Source organism: Mustela nigripes, chromosome 6 (assembly GCF_022355385.1).
Source record: "Mustela nigripes isolate SB6536 chromosome 6, MUSNIG.SB6536, whole genome shotgun sequence".
NCBI classification, from domain to species: domain Eukaryota; kingdom Metazoa; phylum Chordata; class Mammalia; order Carnivora; family Mustelidae; genus Mustela; species Mustela nigripes.
Genome location: NC_081562.1, coordinates 39,160,517 through 39,179,630, shown reverse-complemented (window position 1 = coordinate 39,179,630; position 19,114 = coordinate 39,160,517). Strand labels below are relative to the sequence as shown.

Sequence of the window (19,114 nt, the reverse complement as noted above, 5' to 3'; positions counted from 1 at the left end):
CTTAGGCCCACTCCTCATGAAGGAATGGCCCCTCCTGATAAGGGGAAACAGTTGTTTGGTTCCCCTCCCCCCAACAGAAGACCTGCTAATGCAAATTTACTTCTAAATGATTCTAAAATATCTTTTTGTGTTTTTCATCAAATACCAGTACTTCATTTCATGAATCATCTACAAAGAGCTGAGTTTTAAGAAGTGAATTTCATGTGTAGAAAGGAGTTATATTAAAATGCTTTTGATATATTTATACAGATTTGGATTTTTCAAATAATACGTCTTTTTATACCAACCTCAATGACCCAATGTAGTCTACCACATAGTCCATATTTCTCACTGGGTGCAAGGGGCAATTTTAGCAAACATACGTAGTATTTTTATTTAAAAACCTGTCAACATAGGGGCACCTGGGTGGCTCAGTGGGTTAAAGCCTGGCCTTCACTCTGGTCATGATCCCAGGGACCTGGGATCGACCCCCGCATCAGACTCTCTGCTCTGTGGGCAGCCTGCTTCCCCCTCTCATTCTGTCTGCCTCTCTGCCTACCTGTGATCTCTGTCAAATAAAATTTTTAAAAAATCTGTCAACACAGACACTTTTGCTGAGCCTTGAGAAATAATGTTTAAATGAACTGAAGAAGAGGAATAGCATTGCAAGAAAGAAGGAATATGTTTGAGGAAGACCTGGGGATAGACCTGAGCAAAGAGCAACGAGTGATTCAGTGACATGGAGGTAACCTGAAGCCCACACCTTACGAGCAGAAATAGATGTGAAGGAAGCAGAAAACATACGGAAGAAGAAATGGCATGACTTGATCCTTAATCAGGCTTGGGAGAAAATTTTCCATGTGATTCCAAGATACAACCAGCAGGCAATCACTGAAGCACTAAGAGGAACCATAGCACTGGTTTGGTGAACAGGTTTGAGATGGCGGATTCATAGAAAACATTCTGTAGGTAGTGGGAGATACAGTCCCAGTGTGTATAAGAGGGTACAGAGTGGATAAGTGATGTCAACGTTTAAGGCATAGGAAAGAAGCTGTTCAACTGTGAGTTAATGTAAAAACGAACAAGTGACTGAGAACTTTGAATAACAAAGTTAAAGACTTGGGAATGGGAAAGGAAAGAGGGAAAATGTCAGACCCATTGAAGACGATGCTGGCAAGGGCAGTAGACACAGCAACAGAAGGAAATTTCAAAAAGGAATATATGATCAAGACGTTCTCCTACTACAGACAATGTTGTTTGTGTTTGGCCACAGGAAAACATCATCTTTGTTGTCACAAATGGCAGGATTTCCTTCTTTTTTTCCTTCTTTTTTGTGGCTGAATAATATTTTAATTGTGTGTATATACTACATTTTCTTTGTCCCTTGAACCATTCATAGACACTTAAGCTGCTTCTTTATCTTGACTTTTATGAATAATACTGCAGTGAACATAGGGGTGAAGATACCACTGCACATAGTAATTTTGTTTGTTTGTTTGCTTCCCTGGGGTATATACCCAGAATGAGATTGCTGGATTATATGGTAGTTCTATTTTTAATTTTTTGAAGAACCTCCATAGTCTTTTCCATAGTGGCTATACAAACTGATGCCTTCGCAAAACTGTAGGGGAGAATCCATTTCCTTGCCTTTTCCAGCTTCTAAACACAGTTACATTCCTTGGCTCATGGTTCTTTCCTCCATGTTCAAAATCAGCAGCATAGAATCTTCAAATCTCTAATCTGAAACTCCTGCCTGTGTTTTTCACTTTTAAGGACTCCAGTAATTGCACAGTTCTATCTGAATGTAACCCAGGACAACCTCCCCATTCTCAAGATCCTAAATCACATTTGCCAAGTCCTTTTTGCCATGTAAGGTAACATATTCATGGGTCCGAGGGGACAGCATGTGAACATTCAGAGGAATCCAAATTCTGCCTATCACAAAGTCTAAGTTAAAACATTAGAAGCTAGTTAGAATTGACTTTAATTTTTTATGCATCAGTTTACCTTTGGGTTAAACAATGTGAGATTAATTTATTAACTGGAAAATGAAAATAACATTTTTAATGGAAAGCTTTTACACTAATCTATTATTTTCTGCTGAAAGGTCTTTAAGTTAAATGTTAAAATTCTTGTTATTAAAATTTCCATTTAGTGATAGTTGGGTGGCAATAACAATAAGCTAATAGTTTTCTGCCAATAGCAATATTTTGATGAGCCCATTTTTTATTGAAGCCATACTTTATATTATGGAAATCACTTGGCAGCATCTTCTGCTGTTATTTATTTTTACTGTTTTTTTTAATATAAAATGTTTTATTAAAAAGGCTTCAAAGCTAAAGATTTTTTCCTTTGTATACACTTAAAATATGTATATTTTTAACCTAATAATATAAAGCTATATTTGAATTTCTCAAACTATTGGATCTATAGTTTTTCTTCCATATAAAGTTTTTCCTGTATAAAATTGAAGGGATAATGAACAAAACCGCTATAAAATGAGATAATGTATTAATGTATTAAATGAGATAATGTATGTACAACTGTAGCAGCTGCTAGCCCATATTAAGTAGGTCTTCCATCAATTTTTAGCCTAATGGAAAATATGAGATTTTTTCACTCATATTGAAACATTTCTATAAATAAGAATGAATAGTTCTATAGATGGTGTTTCTTTGCAAACTTATCAAATTCTAAGTATTTGATCTCCACAGAATGTAAGATGAGAATTCAATTCAAATAACTCGATTAAAAATGGTAGTTTGTATTCCAAATATCTATTCAGTTAGATTTCCATGGTAGAGGTACACAAAAGGATAATCTTAAGATTTTTAAATCCTATCTGAAGATGCCAGTAGATTGTGAAGAAAATTCTTTAAGTTTCATATATTCAATAGAGAATAGTTGAAGTTAGAAATTAAGCTACTCAGGAGATCAAACCTAGAATATGGTAGCACTTTAAGAAATAAAAATCACCAAATTTTCTCAGCGGCTATAATTTACCTTCAAGTTGTACTGTTTTAAGATTTCCTCCTGTAATCCTATGCCCCTATGTCTTTAACTCCTTGTGATTAAATAATGTTCCTGTGCTTTTGCTGTCTATTTCCTTTTTGTGAAGTTGTCAAATGACCTCTGTCTTGTCCTGTGTAATTTAGGAGACTTTTATGTAGCTGAGAGACTATCACACAAGTCCGACTGGAAGAGTAATTTACGAGGTTCAAAATGAAGGGTCATTATTAATATCATCTGGCCTGCAATGAATACATAGACTCTCTCGTTCATGCATGGCAGGGTTTCAGTTAGATCACAAGAGAAAGTTTTAAACGAGGTGTTATGAATGATATCATTGGTTACATAAATTTAATCTACATTTTAAAAATATGATCATTTAATGAGATTAGGAAACCTAAGAAAACATGGTGTTTAGTGTGGGCTTATTTATATATTACTTTCTGGTATTTCTTTGGCTAAAAACACAACTTCAGAAGTTGTGCTTTTATAGATCTTTAGGCTCACATTTATTAGCCAGTCGTAAGTTAGAATAGGCATAGTAAGTGTTCGACACTATAAAGCTAAACACAGAGGGACAGCAAAGAGTGGGTTTTCTCGTTTTGAGGAGAGGTTTAGTGCTTCTATTTTATCAAAGTATTCCAGCCTTGTGTTCAGCGATCCTTGGTACTAATGTTTACGTAGGTAGAAGAAAATAGTACTTTTTCTTACCATTTCAGTGTCCAGTGTCTCTTCTTAATTACAGCAGGCAAATCTAATTATTTCTGATCAGTCTCAACACCTTTCTGGCCAAAGTGAAATCTTAAATATTTCCATTAGAGCTTTTTTATAATATATGCACATGGTATAGGATATACTAAATAAGAAAATATAATAACTTTCAGTAAATGGACAACTGTAGCAGAAAAATGCCTTTATTTATTTACATATTCTTTATTGTTTTAAACAGAGACTATAAATCTGAAGCCTCTCATCAAAAAAAATCACCTCTACCTCTCAATTTCCCCTAGCATATCAACTGAACTTCTGTTTTTTTTTTTTTTTTTAATATATATGTATTATTGTGCCTGTTTATGTCCTCCCATATACTTTAAGTGTTCCACGGTACCCATAATACTTAGTGGTATTCCTTGAAAATAAACAGCTAACATCAAGTTCCCGCTATGTGCTGGATGCCATTCTAAGCTTTTTAGTATATTAACTCCCTTAATTTTCAAAGGAAATGAAAGAGGTACCACTATTACCTTCACCTTATAAAGGAGGGAACTAATTCAGAATAGCTAAGCAATCTAGCTAGAGTGACACAGCCTGAAAGTGGCCAAGCCCAAACCAAAGCCTGGTTTCAGGGCCACTGAACATAACCCCTGCCCTGCCCCTGAAGACCTTGAGCAGGTAAATGTCCTACTTTTGAGGGGAGGGGGGATTATTATTTTTTTAATTAACATATGATGTATTATTTGTTTCAGGGGTACAGATCTATGATTCACCAGTTTTACCCAATTCACAGTGCTCACCATAGCACATACCCTCCCCAGTGTCCATCACCCAGCCACTCCATCCCTCCCATACCCATCCCCTCCAGCAACCTTCAGTTTGTTTCCTGAGATTAAGAGTCTCATGGTTTGTCTCCCTCTCTGGTTTCATCTTGTTTCGTTTTTCCCTCCCTTCCCCTATTATCTTCTGTCTTGTTTCTCAAATTCCTCATATCAGTGAAATCATATAACAATTATCTTTCTCTGATGGACTTATTTCCCTTAGCGTAATACCCTTTAGTTCCATCCATATCATTGCAAATGGTTCGATTTCAGGTTTTTGATGGCTGCATAATATTCCAGTATATATATATGTACTACATCTTTATCCATTCACCTCTTGATGGACATTTAGGCTTTTTCCATAGTTTGGCTATTGTGGACAGTAAATGTCCTACTTTTAGAGCTGGTGACTTTCAGAACATCAAGTACTTTTTCCTCACCTTTATTACCATTATGATATTTGTTTTTTCGTTATTCAGTTGATGCCTGTCCCTCCCATTATACCCAGAACATATTAATAGAGTCTCTAGTACTTAATAGACGAGCAATAGCAGCTAGTATTTATTAAGCTTTTACCATGTGCCAGGAAATGTATCTTATTTTAATCTTCAAGAAGTCTATGATACCGATCAGTTTACCTCCAACTTTGGAGATAAGGATACTGAGGCAGAGGGAGGTTAGAGGACTTGCCCAGGGTCATAGAGCTAATAAATGGTAGAGTCAGGATTTCAACTCCAAGGCCAAACTCCAGAGTTGTGCTCTGGATGAAGGAAGGAATGGATGAATGGACATATAGTTTGGAGGGAAGCATATTTGACTTATGTGCAGGGGTGAAGTGGAAACAGAAACCACCATCTGGGCAGAGGAGATGTGGGTACTATGACACAGAACAGGGTGCCTGGAATGCTCAATAAATATGAATTAACCAGTGGATACCTTTGTAGCCTTTAGGTTAAAAGACTTTGTACATACAGCGTTTGTTACTGATGCCTTCTATCTTTTTCTCTTTCAGTGCCACCGTGGGCCTTAATTGCCATAGCCATAGTCGCTGTCCTTTTAGTCTTGACCTGCTGCTTTTGTATCTGTAAGAAATGTTTGTTCAAAAAGAAAAACAAGAAGAAGGGCAAAGAGAAGGGAGGGAAGAATGCCATTAACATGAAAGATGTGAAAGACTTAGGGAAGACCATGAAAGATCAGGTAATGTCTTCATTCCATATTACTTCTTTGATGATTTTATTAAATATTAATCAATGGCTTATTATTTTATACCAGATAAGTATAGAAGTAAACAACTTCTGGACAGATGTCACTGTTGTCAAACACGCTTTGCGATCCTGTCCGTCATTAGTCAACATCCCAAAGTGCGATGAAAACATTTGGTAGGGTTTTCCAGACTCCTAAGCATCTGACCCAGAAAAGGGCATCGATGACTAGCAGGGCCATCTTGACGGGCCCAGAAGACTGGGTGATGCCTGAGTATTTGGATTACATCTGCTCAGTCACTCTGAACTGCATTTAGAGTCAGAGAAACAAAATGGAGAGTATCTGAAAGTTTTCCCTTTGGGGCATGGTACCTTTCTCACATTACTACTATCACCCATACTTGTGGCCCTTTGTCACAGGAGATGAAAATTACCATTCCTATAGATCTAGCCTCCTCCATAATGAGCGCTCAGGAAGAGTGACTTAAACAGTGAGTTAGAAGAGAGAGAATTACGAGTTAGTCCTCAAGAACAGTGCATAATTTCAAGATGACATTCTTGTTTTGATAGGGACAGTGAAACCACAACACAGGTTATGGAACCCATCCAGCTGGGTTATGTTCCAGAGCCTCAGGAAGCTATTTGGTTGTTCTTTACATCATTGTTTATTTTAATTAAATTAACTGGATGATTTGGTTCAGAATAACGTTTACTATTAATAGTTATTATTAAATGCCTCTTCATTATTTTTTGAATCATTTTCATAGTGGAAAATGTTAGATTAAATGTTCTTTAAAGAACACTGAGTTCATTTTAATAATGTAAATGTAGAGCTTTTTCAAAGAAAGAACACTTTCAATTTGTTTCTATTTGTTTCCTTTCAAGTAATTCAAGTTTTATTTATTTTCAAATAGCAATACATATTAACATTTTCTGTAAATTCTTCTAATAGTATTAAGTACTATTACTTGAACTCTTAAATAGGTAAATCTCTGTAAGAACAGTTTAGTCAAGGAGGGCATTTTTAGCACATTTGCGTAGTTTCCTAGTTAACTACCTATTCAGGGCACTGACCCCACTCCCTGGATTGATATTTAAACACTTTTTCTCTAAGACACTGTAGTGTCTAATGACAATGGTTTTACAAAGGCTCTTCTGTCCTCACTCAACTTTCATTTGGTTTCAGAGACATAGGATGTAGGCAGTGCCTGGGCTCAGAGACTTGTCCTGGGCTCAGAACAACAAGGTTTACATTCTTGTGAGTCTCTAAACCCAGCCACAGAAGTGTGTCTGCCCACATTCCATCACAGACAACTAATAAGGCTTTTTCTCTTCAGTTAATTTGTTATTAAAAACTACAACTAGTAGTAGAAAACATGTCTTGCTTTATTTCAACATTTTCAATAACAAGCAGAACTTGACAGATTTCTTTCAACAGTTTATTGGGAGATTAGGTGTAGGAACAATGTGCTAGATGGACAGTGACTGAATAATCTGCATGTGAATTTCAGATATATCTTTGCAACCATTTGAAAATACGGCCTTATCATTTTTGTACCCATAATACAATGCGAATGTGATTTTCCCATATCCAAGAATTAACAGTTAAAAGCACTAAATAATGTTAAATTATAACTACAGCATTTTTTTTCTAGCATATTTGTTTTCTTCTTTGTGGAATTTGTTCTGTATGATGTAAGATTGTGATTTATAGTATAGTAGTGGTATTTATTACCCCTGTAATAACCTGGATAAATGACCAAGATCTCAAAACACTACATACAGAGAACTGATGGTGGTTAATGTTTCAGTGATCATCTATTCCTTTGGACGTGAGAAGAAGAAAAAAATGAGTCAAATGAGTCAAATACTAGTAGGAGCTCAGTGATAGTTTATAGTGAGTGATCTATTATAACAAAGTATTTAGGATCTCAACCACTCACAAAGATCTCATCATTTTAAGATTACTTGTCTATGTAAAATTTTATAGATCTTAGTTTATGAACAATTAAGTATAAAAAATAAAATATAATTTGGACAAGCAAAAATAGGCCTCATCGGTAAACAGTTACCTAGTAGCTTATACTACTTTTAAGGCATGTAGTAGTAGCTAAAGATGGGTTCTATTGTTTCACAAAGAGGAAGGATGAAGAAACAAAATAGCTTGTACAATTTTAAGATGTACATCCCATGGGGACCATTCAATCATCCAACTTTAAAACAGCATAAGTTTTGGTTTGTAATTCCTAAAGAATTACATTTTCAGAATATTTTAAACAGTGTGTTGATATGAGCATGAGGAAAACAAACACAGTCTATGCCTCTCATTTAAAAACACAACAAAAAAGTTTTTTCAATTAAAAAAAAAAAAACAGATGTGAGAGGCATTTTAGACATGATTTCTTAAGGTACATAGGCTCTGGCCAGTAGGTTTTCACCATTTCAACCTATGTAAGAATGGACAGAAATTCATTCCATGATCATTGGAATTTGAATTTCTGTCCATTCTTACATAGGTTGAAATGTCTCTATATTAAAATTTTATTGAATTGAAATGTCTCTATATTAAAATTTTATAATAAAGAGTTTTAAAATTCCATAATGACAACAAACTAACTAGTAACAGTGTATTCATACAAGGTAAGATTTATATAAAAAGGTTTTTGTTTTCATTTTTAATTCCTGAAAGCTTGAGAACGCTGAAAATGCAGAGGGACGGTATCAATTTGCAAAGTCCTAGGTCTGGAAAGGTCATTTCTCCATGGTTTTTACTAATATGTGTGGATATTTTAATTTTCATTTCTTCCTTCTATGTCCTCCTTATCTGTGTTATGTCTCATGACTGTTCTGGACTGCCCCTTGCGGTAGGTTTCCTCTGCTCTTTAGAATCCCTCGTCAACGCTCGGATACATTTAGTGGCCTGGCAGCTGGGGCTCCACAGCTCAGGGTGTACCATTCTGACACACATCAAGAGGCTGAACTAAATTGATTTTTTTTTTTTTAAGATAAAGAGTTCTCATTTTAAACATTACTAATTAAATAGAACAGTATTAGAAAGCTCAAGTTTTTAGAAAGAAAATTCAGCCCCTGTTCTACCTTTAGTAAGTGTGCCTTATCCAATCCAAATCTGAACAATTTCACTTAGAACTTCCCCCTCAGATGGTTATAAATTATGCACCTTTTGAATTTTGAAGGAAGCCAGAAGTATGGATACTACATCTTTGAAATTTAAAACAAGATCTGATGTTCCCAGCACATAGCTTTCACTCCCACAGTTTAGCAAACCATCAAAACTGCTGGGCTTACAAGCTTTTTCCTCTGTTTTTTGTTGAGGGGTATGGGGCTAGGTAGAGGGGTACTGCTCTTGAGATGTTATAATAGCTACTGATTTAATAGGTCTGAATTTAATGTGATGGCACAGAAGACATCCTGCTTAAGCTCAGCCTTCAGGACAAGAATAGACTTAATCACTTCGGTGATGAACAGTGGCACTGAGAAATTATCAAAAATTTAGCCCTCTTTCATACAGAATAATTGCAGAGATGGTCCTGCACCTTTTAAGGCAAAAACCACTTAAGAAGAAGGAGATTTAATATCTCAGCTATTTCAAATTGCACTGGGCTGAAACATGATACGTAAATTGTCAGTTCTGAAAGAGACTTTTGAAAAAGCGTTTTAATCCATGAATTTTTTTGTAATTATGATAGAGTAACATATAGAGTTTTCAGACAGAATTATGTACTAAATAGCTTGCTATTATTTTTAAAAACTTAAAATCTTACAGGGAGGCAATTTACCAAGGCTGTAATTTTCTAAGCACATCCATGGGAGTGTTAAAGACTAACAGACAGCTAAGGTTTTGAAAGGGCAAGGTGATTTCACTGCCTCAGCTCCTCTAATTAAACTCAGTCGTCTTTTCTGGTCACTTTACTAGCATGTTCCCTGTAATAACCTATCCCCCCCACACAAGTTAAAAGATAAAATTTTTAAGTAATTAAATTGTTTCCTGCCTTTGGTTATCAGGAAACCAGCATTTTACTCTTCAGGAAAACATTTCAGTATAAATTTTCCTACACAGATGTAATAATGGTAATTTTTGATTTTCCGAACTCATTGTAGGCTCCTGAATATTTTCAAGAAGCACAGAAAGGGAGGCACCTCCAACTATAGCTCAACTCTGTTTATATGCTCTTCCCACCCAGATGAGTTCTGTTGATATAATGCCACCAAGTCTCAGTTTTTTGGGGGGATCAAACCAGAGTTAGTGGAGTAGAGTCTAACTGGGAAATCCTGTCCATTTCAGTACCATTTTGAAGCACCAGAAAGAGTCTATGTGTAAATGAACGAGTGAACAGTAGAGCTTTCTCTAACCAAACAAGAAAGATCACATAATCTGGAATATGGGAAGAGGCTGGGTGATGGCACTATAATCTGACAACTCTTGCCTCTCTGAAATCTGGCTATACTTCAGCATTTGACTGATTTCTAGATTTAACTTTTTGACAAGAGTTAAAATTCTTTTATCACAGATATAAAGCAGTCTACCACACTGCCTTTTCTTGACTTCTGTGGGATTCTATAGTCTCTCTCTCACACACACACACACGTGCACATGCATGCGCAAAAAAGCAACAAAAAATGCCATAACCAAAAACCAGGGAAGAAGATTTGTAATATATAACAGAAAGTTGAGACCACTAAAATACAAAGAGTCTCTAGAAATCAATAAGACCCAAACACAGTAATAGAAAACTTAACAAAGGATATATACCAGCAGTTCCCAGACAAATAAATACAATCGGTTATTATAAAGATTTTCTAATTTTTCCACCTTACTAGCAGTCAGGGAAATGTAATTTTATCATTTTTAATTTTGAATAACTACAGATAGTTTTAAAAATTATTTTTCCTAATTCTCTGAAGCAAACCTTACCTAATATTTATAATCTTTATAGCCTTTAATTTTTTTTTCAGCAAAGTTCTTGTACTTCATGGGGAAATACATTATCTATTTTCATTTTCAAAAAAGAGGAGCATTGAATATGTTTTATGAAATAATGAGCTTTCTAGTATTTCATTTCATATTACACTTAAGTTTTAGATCATAAAGAATATTCAGTTGGCCCAAACTGAGTTGAGAGTTCAGAACCAAGATTTTTGTTCATTGATACAAAATAAATCTTAATGCTGATTGCAGTTTGACAAAATTGCAAACGTAACTGCTTTTATTTTTTTAATCTCAAATAGACCCATAAATCAATTTAATTCAGCCTAGCTTTCTATGGAGCTGTTATAAAAATAAAATGGTAAACTTCAACTGGAAGTGGGGTAGATTTTCCTCTGAACATGCATTTGCTGGTGGCATGTTTTTTCCACTTTTTCCATAACCATTCTAAATGTCTATGTAAAACACAGGAAGTTAAAATTCTTTGAGAATCACTTACTCAGCTATCTTTCTCATAGGAAACAAAGCAAGAACAGGCCACGCATTTCATCTAAGTTCTCCACTGCATGTAACGATGATGTTTTACACGATGCTGAGCTTAGATCTCTTTAAACTACATGAATGTGAAATCTGGCCTGGTTAATAGCATGTTTATCATACCTCTGAAAGAAGCAGTTTTACCAAAGCCAAACATGAAACCAAGTCGACATTTTCTCTGCACCAACTTGACATTTTTCGCTTGCCACATTCTGAGGGGCTTTTCCATCGCTTCCATATTGCTTGCTGACTGGGGAAGAAAATTCCGTGCACAAGTGGAATTTTAAAAATGTATATAAGCAGCAAATGTGAATGTGTGTCAGACAAATGGATTTCCAGCATCTTAGTGCTTGCTTCTAACAGCTTGGAAGTATAACCACAGGCCCAGGTGGATACGGGTTTCAACGAATTCACCTGAATTCACATATAATTCATTCCCCTGCTCCTAGGCTCTAAAGGATGATGATGCCGAAACTGGATTGACTGATGGGGAAGAAAAAGAAGAACCCAAAGAAGAGGAGAAACTGGGAAAACTTCAATATTCACTGGATTATGATTTCCAGAATAACCAGGTCTGAAGGGGGTGGGAAATGATTTCTAATTCCATGACGTTTTCTGAAATTACCAAGTAGAAATTGAAGCAAGATACTTCTTAAAACATTCCATTTGCTCAGAGGGGAAAAATGCAATTATCAAAGCTATTGATGAAATCATTTCGGAGTGCAGGCAGTCCCCTACTTGCTAATTTAACTTCTGATAATTAGAATTCACGGTATTCAACCGATTACATCTACTTATGGCACTTACAGCAGGCAGGCAGAATACAAATGAACTTGCAAGGAGCAGTCCGATTCTGACAGCTCCCACCAGCCCCTCAGCCTGAGCTATGGCAATCTCCCTTGGAATTCATGGAATTCGATCTTGCAGAGGTGAACCACCAATTAACCAAAGCTTTAAAACAAAACCTGTTTGATAAGGAATCAAAGATGAAAAACTGGCTGCCTCCCATGAATTTCAAAGGCAGGAATGCCTTATCATGATACTAGGTAAAATTCCTAGCACCCAGGGGAGGAGAAAGACCAGCAACTTGATTTCTAGTGCCTGAGACTGCTACCCAAAAACTGTTAAGGAACTCAAGGCAGTAACAAAACAATCCTGCTTTCAATTTCTCAAAAAGCTTAGATGTGCCACCTAGATGGATGATAATATTACTACCTTTTATTAACTGCATTATAGAGGTAGCTCAAAGGAAAATGTTTAAAATCTCTACATTAAAAAAAAATTATAATCATAATTAAAAAAAAAAAAACGCCTTCTAGGACACATGAAATTGACCATGTCCCTTTACCTTCTGATTTGTCAAATGAAAAAGCTAGGTAAGAATTAGTGGAGGGGCACCTGAGTAGCTCATTCGTTTGAGTGTCTGACTCTCAATTTTGGCTCATGATCTCAGAGTCCTGGGATCTGCCAACATTGGGTTCAGTGCTCCAAGGCGGGAGTCTGCTTGAGGATTCTCTCTCTTCTGCCTCTTGGGCCCTTCCCCCACCCACATTATTCATGACACGGGCTTGCACGTACACTCGTGTATGCTCGGGTGTGCTCTCTCCAATAGATAAAATCTTTAAATAATTTAAAAAAAAAAAGAATTAGTGGAATCAGCTGAATAAGAGATGGGGCTCTTAAGAATCTTTAGGACAATGTCCTTGTCTGACAAAGTGAATTTAACTATTTTATTTCACCTTTTTGGATGAGGAAAAAGTGACACATGTTAATACATTTACTTCTAATACAGCTTGTGTTAATTATTTCATTGATATTGAAATGATGATGTTGATGAGAAATGAACAATACATAAAACACCAATCCGCAGCTCTGACAATGAAAGTCCAAAGTCAGTAACACTGTGAGAGTTCTATGTAGTTGCAAGAATTCTGGGTGTTATTTAGAAATCAACAATTTAAATAAGTCTTCACTTTTTGAATTTCCGAGAAGTTTCCTCATGAAGAATGTATTAATAAGCTCTATCATACTAAAAAAAATTTATTTGATCAGCTTCATTTCAGCCCTGGCTAGTTATTTTATAATACATTTTAGAAAGCTGCATTTTGGTTACAGATACAAGTTTATAGGTACAGATTTATACACATTTATAAATATACCATTTATGGTTAATTAAATAGGGCATTTGAGATCACTTCTATCCCAGCTACCAAAATTTGGCAATCAGGAGTTGGTCAAGAGCAAAACTTTCTAATAGTTACATAGTCTAATGAAGATGAGTGTTAACATTAACATGTAACATTTTTTTCCAGAAACTTATGACTTTATATACGTATTCAGTATTTTTTTTTTTACTATTTTATTCTACTTTCATATTATCCAGTAGAAATCTAGTGGTATATTATCCTGGTTAGTCATAATTTTGAAACTTCTAAGTTAGCTGGAGTACTTTAAGTATCATTTTATAAAGCATCTTTAAGAAAATTGCACGGATTTTTTTTTACTCAAATATACTAAGTGCGTTTGCTGTTCCCCTTCTAGCAAACACCAAATTTTTAAGAAGGTATTTCATTCTGAAGATCTAGAAGATCTAGCTGATGAAATATTTTTTAGTTCATATGCATCGATCTTTCCAAGTGTTCTCGGCTAATCTAATTTATGAACTGATTCTTCTGAGTCATGAAAAGATAAAGCCTGAGGAATTTTATACATTAAGCTGTAATCAAATATACATGCTTGCTTACAGAAACTGAATGTCAACCCTAAAGTGCTCTAAATGAGAAGCTGTCATGGCATAGGGAAAGCTCAAGCAGAAGAGGGGGAAGGGGGTTAGAAGCAATGACACACCTTATCAACAAAATATCCAAAAATCTTTAAAATATAAGTTATCTAGGTTTAAGGAGTTTAGGTCATAGTACTAGTGCATTCTCTGCCCAAAAGCACATTCATTTCAAAAAGTGAGACGAGGAAAATGGAATCTTACTTATTCACATTGCTACCTAAAGGCAAATTCCAAATACCAACTTGGCAAATCAACAAACTGTTTGCTTTACTAATCCTGTCTTAATAATCTGATGTCTATTTTAGCTATTCTTGTACATCTGTGTTTTGTATACCTGCAATCCAGTGTTCTTAACTGACACTCACTAATATACTGAGCATTAAAATGGAAAAATCAGTCATTCAGAGCATTGGTCCTGGTTAAAAACTGAACTAGCCAAAGTGCTCTTTTTACAAACGCGATGGGTCAGTTTTATAGAAAATGAATGTGACTTTTTTTTTTTTTTTTTTAAGGAAGTAATAGCATTTCTACTCTATCTGGCTAAAAAGGCACAGACTCAAATGTTTCAGCCTGATGTGAAAAGCTGTAATATAACCACATTTACTGACACGTATATATCTTGTATAACCTTGACTAAGAGTCTACTTTTGTTTCCCATGTGAATCTAAACCAGTCTGTTGATACAAAACATCTGATGACAGAGCATCTGGAAGAGTCCGCTCCCACATTTTATTTTCTTCCCCAAAACAGTAACAATGCCAGCCTACACTCACAGTCCTAAAACAGGAATGTATCACTGAGAAAACAGACATGGAAAAATCTCAGCATTTGAAAAAAATAGCATTTAGCATTACAAACCGTATCTGTAATTTTACATTCATTTATGTGAAGCTGAAATTATACTTCTTTGACTCCATGTCCTAGATTTAATTTCAGAATAAATAATAATTTTACTGTAAGTTAAAATAAGAAATAGGCAGCATACAAATAAAGGTCAAATGTGAGAGAAACTTGCTCATCTTATTTTTATCTCAAAATGCTACCCAATTTCTAAGAAATTCCTATTTTGCTGGTCTGAAGCTTTGAGCGCAGAATAAAAATTTCCTACTTTATAATCACAGACTTGTTATTGTTTAACAATTTATTTCCACTTACAAATCATGCCCTGGAAAGGAAAATAATGCACGAGGGCTTTTAGCAACTGGAAAGTTATTTGATTGCAGCCCTTTTGCAAATATAAATTCCATATTTAACTGTAATCAGCAACCTTTTAAAAGCCTCTTTTGTGCTTAAAACCAGGCTTCCCAGAGCCTGTATCTGTCATAATTGGTTTCTGAAGTCTATATGGCTTGTTTCATTTGCCTTCTGTGTTTAGATTGATAAGAGAACTAGTTTATTAAAAGCAAAGAGGAAGAGAAAGCAAGAGATCATAATACGCAGCATCGCAAACAAGTCAATCTTGTCCAAAATGTCCACCAATGTTTGTGTTTGCTCTATTCTGTCTCTCATTACAGCTGCTGGTAGGGATTATCCAAGCTGCTGAGCTGCCTGCCTTAGACATGGGGGGCACATCTGATCCCTATGTCAAAGTGTTTCTGCTGCCTGATAAAAAGAAGAAATTTGAGACAAAAGTCCACCGAAAGACCCTTAATCCTGTCTTCAATGAGCAATTTACTTTCAAGGTATTTCTTTCTTTCCTTTTTTTTTTTTTTTTTTTTTTGTACCTACAATGACTTCACTGTGGTTTTCAAGACCAATCTCATCCTGACACATACATAGATGTGCACATAGCCCCTTGTTCAGAGGCTCACAGATGAGTCTATTCAGAATATTTAAAATTCTTAACTTCAGTCCGGTGAGGATTCTATATTGCATTTAGATGTGGTCAGAGTAGGATTTGGCTCAGCCATTTCAGAACAGAATATAGCCTGGGAGATAAAGAGGCTGTCATTCATGTCTCAAAAGGGAGGTCGACTAGGTAAGCCAATAGACTTGCACATGTCCCCCTCTCTAAAATAGAGCCCAAGCAAGAATGAAATCATTCTTTCTCTAAGTCTCGAAGTTCCTGAAAATAAATCACTATCACAGAACCGAGTAAACTGTGTTCCACTGTTTAAATGGTAGCAATTGGCTTTACTCTCGTTGTGAAATTCTGTGTATACACAGCCAATCTGAACACACCGAAACCATTCTTAACTATCAATAAAAAGAATAGGAATCCCTTGTTTTTCAGCATTTCTAGCCTTTTTCCCCCTCAACGGTCCTCTCTTCCCTAATGGCCTTCATCTTGTTGAGACACCTCAGTTGACAAACAATAACCTAAGGAGATTCTGGCCAAATGATAATGACTGGACAGGGAAACGGGCTTGGTGAGCCTCGGGCATCTCTGCATATACACAGTCCCATAGCTCTTGCCTCGAAGTCATGCACAGAAACAACACTTTCATAGCTCTCTTTAATATGTGGAAAAAAATTTTTAAATGCATTACTTAAAATAATACATTTCTGAAAAATGAAAGGTCTGTGAATATGCCAGCAGGCGGATTCAGAACCCCTCATCTATCAGCCAGGCTTCGCGACAGCATGTGCCTCATGTTGGCAAATACTGCGTAGGAAATAAATGGATGAAACCGAGGGCATGAGTCATTTTCTCAAGCCCTGTTTCCAATTTCGCAAAAGAGCAGTGTCTTTCTCTTCACTCTGAAATTTGACGTTTTAAGACAAAAAAGTCTCCAATGTCTTGTCAGTAATCTCTTTAAAAACTACACTTTTCTATGCCCAGAGAGTTTGTTTAGAGTCTCAATGAAAACATTCTGAAACTACTCAGCTTATGAAGAACTAATCACTATGGCCAATCCACCACAAAACAAAATGAAAATAAAACAAAATACTACAAATGGTAATCACAGTCATACTATTTGACTATATTTTAATATTAATTTAGGTCAGGAGTTTCTAACAACGATTTAGGAAGCAGATTCTTAAATTATTTGAAATATTGGGGGATCTTTGTTTTGAGTTACCCGTATGTTAATTTTAAAAATGTGTTCCTAAAATTTGATGAGGCATGTTTAATTATTAAAATTTTTAAATTGTCTATAAAATTTTGTCAGGTTCCATTTTATTTCAGGAATGTTAATCAAACCATAAATTGATCCAAAGTATAATATATTTTGATACACTGAAGAACCATGATGCTGTTCCAAGAATGGTTAAATTTGCCAGGAGATGTTATAGATTATGCATCCTGAAATGCCAATGGACAGGTTGTTCAAATAGAAGCACAACAATTTTAAGATGATAGGCTTTAAAACTGAGTTCAAGTGGTACCTGGGTGGCTCAGTGGGTTAAAGCCTCTGCCTTTGGTTCAGGTCATGATCCCAGGGTTCTGGGATCAAGCCCTGCATCAGGCTCTCTGCTCAGCAGGGAGCCTGCTTCCCCCCTCTCCCTTTCTGCCTGCCTCTCTGCCCACTTGTGATCTCTGTCTGTCAAATAAATGAATAAAATCTTTAAAAAAAAAAAAAAAAAAACTGAGTTCTTATCCGCTTGACATGAACTTGACATCCCCAACCTAAATGCAGCTTCTTTTCCTCCAAACTCCCAGCTAAAGGAACTACTTATCATTCAGGTAACAAATACAGAAGGCCTACTATATCAGCTTTGTGCTAAATGCCTCACATGTATTCCTTCACTCAGCCTCAAACAGCCTAATGAAATGGGCCCTATTATTATCACTACTTGGTAAATGAGAAGTGTGAAGTTGGTTCACTTGCCCCAGGCCCTTCAGCTAGAAAGTGGGAAAACCCAGGCCCTGGCCTGCCTAACCCCAAGTTCAGTTTTTTTCAACTAATGTTATTTCAAAAGAATCACCAAAAAAAAAAAAAAAAAAAAAAAAAGTAATTTTTTTTTTTTAAAAATCCAGAGTGAATTTGGAAATAAGATGAAATTTCTGGAGGTTATCCCTATTCTAAAATTCATCTCTTCCTTTGAAATTCAGCTGTTGGGAAGGGTTTATTTTTTTCTCCCAAAATGAAAAATGTATTGTTCCTCTTTTTTCAATCAAAGTATTTTAATCAGATTCCAAATAGATGACAAGTGACAAAAAAACTCCTGAAAAACTGTAAACTCTTAAACATATACAGTCAAATATGCTTCCTTCCCCTTCCCTTAAACATACAGAATTCATGGAGAAATGTTTGATGGAGCAAAGACAATCGTTTACACTGATAAATAAAAATTGATCAAAACTTCAATACAAGTCTAAACAATTTCTTAATTAGGCATTTCTACTCAGTTACTGAAGTGTAGCTTACTTAGATGGCACTACTCTCCCTGAATATTAAAAATGTCACTAATAAAATCCCAACCCATAGCATCTGTCCCAGATTCATCTGAGCAGCTGGAGAATTCATCAGTTCTTGGCCTTTTGCCACAACTCATCCTAAAAGTGTCATACCTAAGAATGAACTTCAAGATCTATATTATAATGCATCTCTGATATTCAAAACATCCACTTCCTAGTCAGTTCCTGTCAATCAGTAAATTATTTTAGGGAGTAGGTAAGGCAACTTGTGAATTTCATTTCAATCCTTTCTGACTTCTAGCAGATTTATGAAAAGATCTACTGCTCCATTCAATTGTGCCATCCAAATGGCTTGAAAGAGTTAACAGATTTTTTGAAACAAGTTTTCTACCTCAAATAAGTATACCCTGACAAGATAACTGGTAACAATAACAAAATGTTCTACAAGTAAAACTTGTACTACACAGTCAAGTGCAATTAGCTTGGATTATTCTTCTATCAAACAAATTCCCACCTGATCATTCTAATCATTCAAAAGATGAATATTTAAGTGCCTACTGTGTGCCAACACTATTAAACCTTAAGGTGATTATAGCATGACTAATAGTAAGACTCATTATCAATAATACAATAGCTTCTAGAACTTTAGGATAAAGTGATGACTATGGTTGAGCCCCCATTGTCTCCCAATTTAGCTGCAAGTAGTTATTCAAACAAATTAATTTTTTAAAAAGTACAATTATCCCACTTTTGTTTATCCAGCTAGAGTATTAAAATTAAACACTTTGAACAAGTCACACATTTTCAGCATTTTTGTGACTG

The 19,114-nt window shown here is 35.6% G+C and overlaps 1 protein-coding gene across 2 annotated transcripts in view; it reads left to right on the top strand.

Annotated features, from left to right (window-relative positions):
• The window catches only part of SYT1 (synaptotagmin 1), a 539,629-nt gene that overhangs the window by 378,831 nt on the left and 141,684 nt on the right, over positions 1-19,114 (top strand). The window contains exons 4-6 of one of the 2 annotated variants that reach the window (XM_059402413.1): positions 5,536-5,720; positions 11,666-11,779; positions 15,504-15,671. In XM_059402413.1, coding sequence (XP_059258396.1) covers positions 5,536-5,720; positions 11,666-11,779; positions 15,504-15,671 — 467 coding nt within the window. Of the gene's footprint in view, positions 1-5,535; positions 5,721-11,656; positions 11,780-15,503; positions 15,672-19,114 lie in introns of both variants that reach the window. The other variant, XM_059402412.1, reaches the window with a different exon arrangement.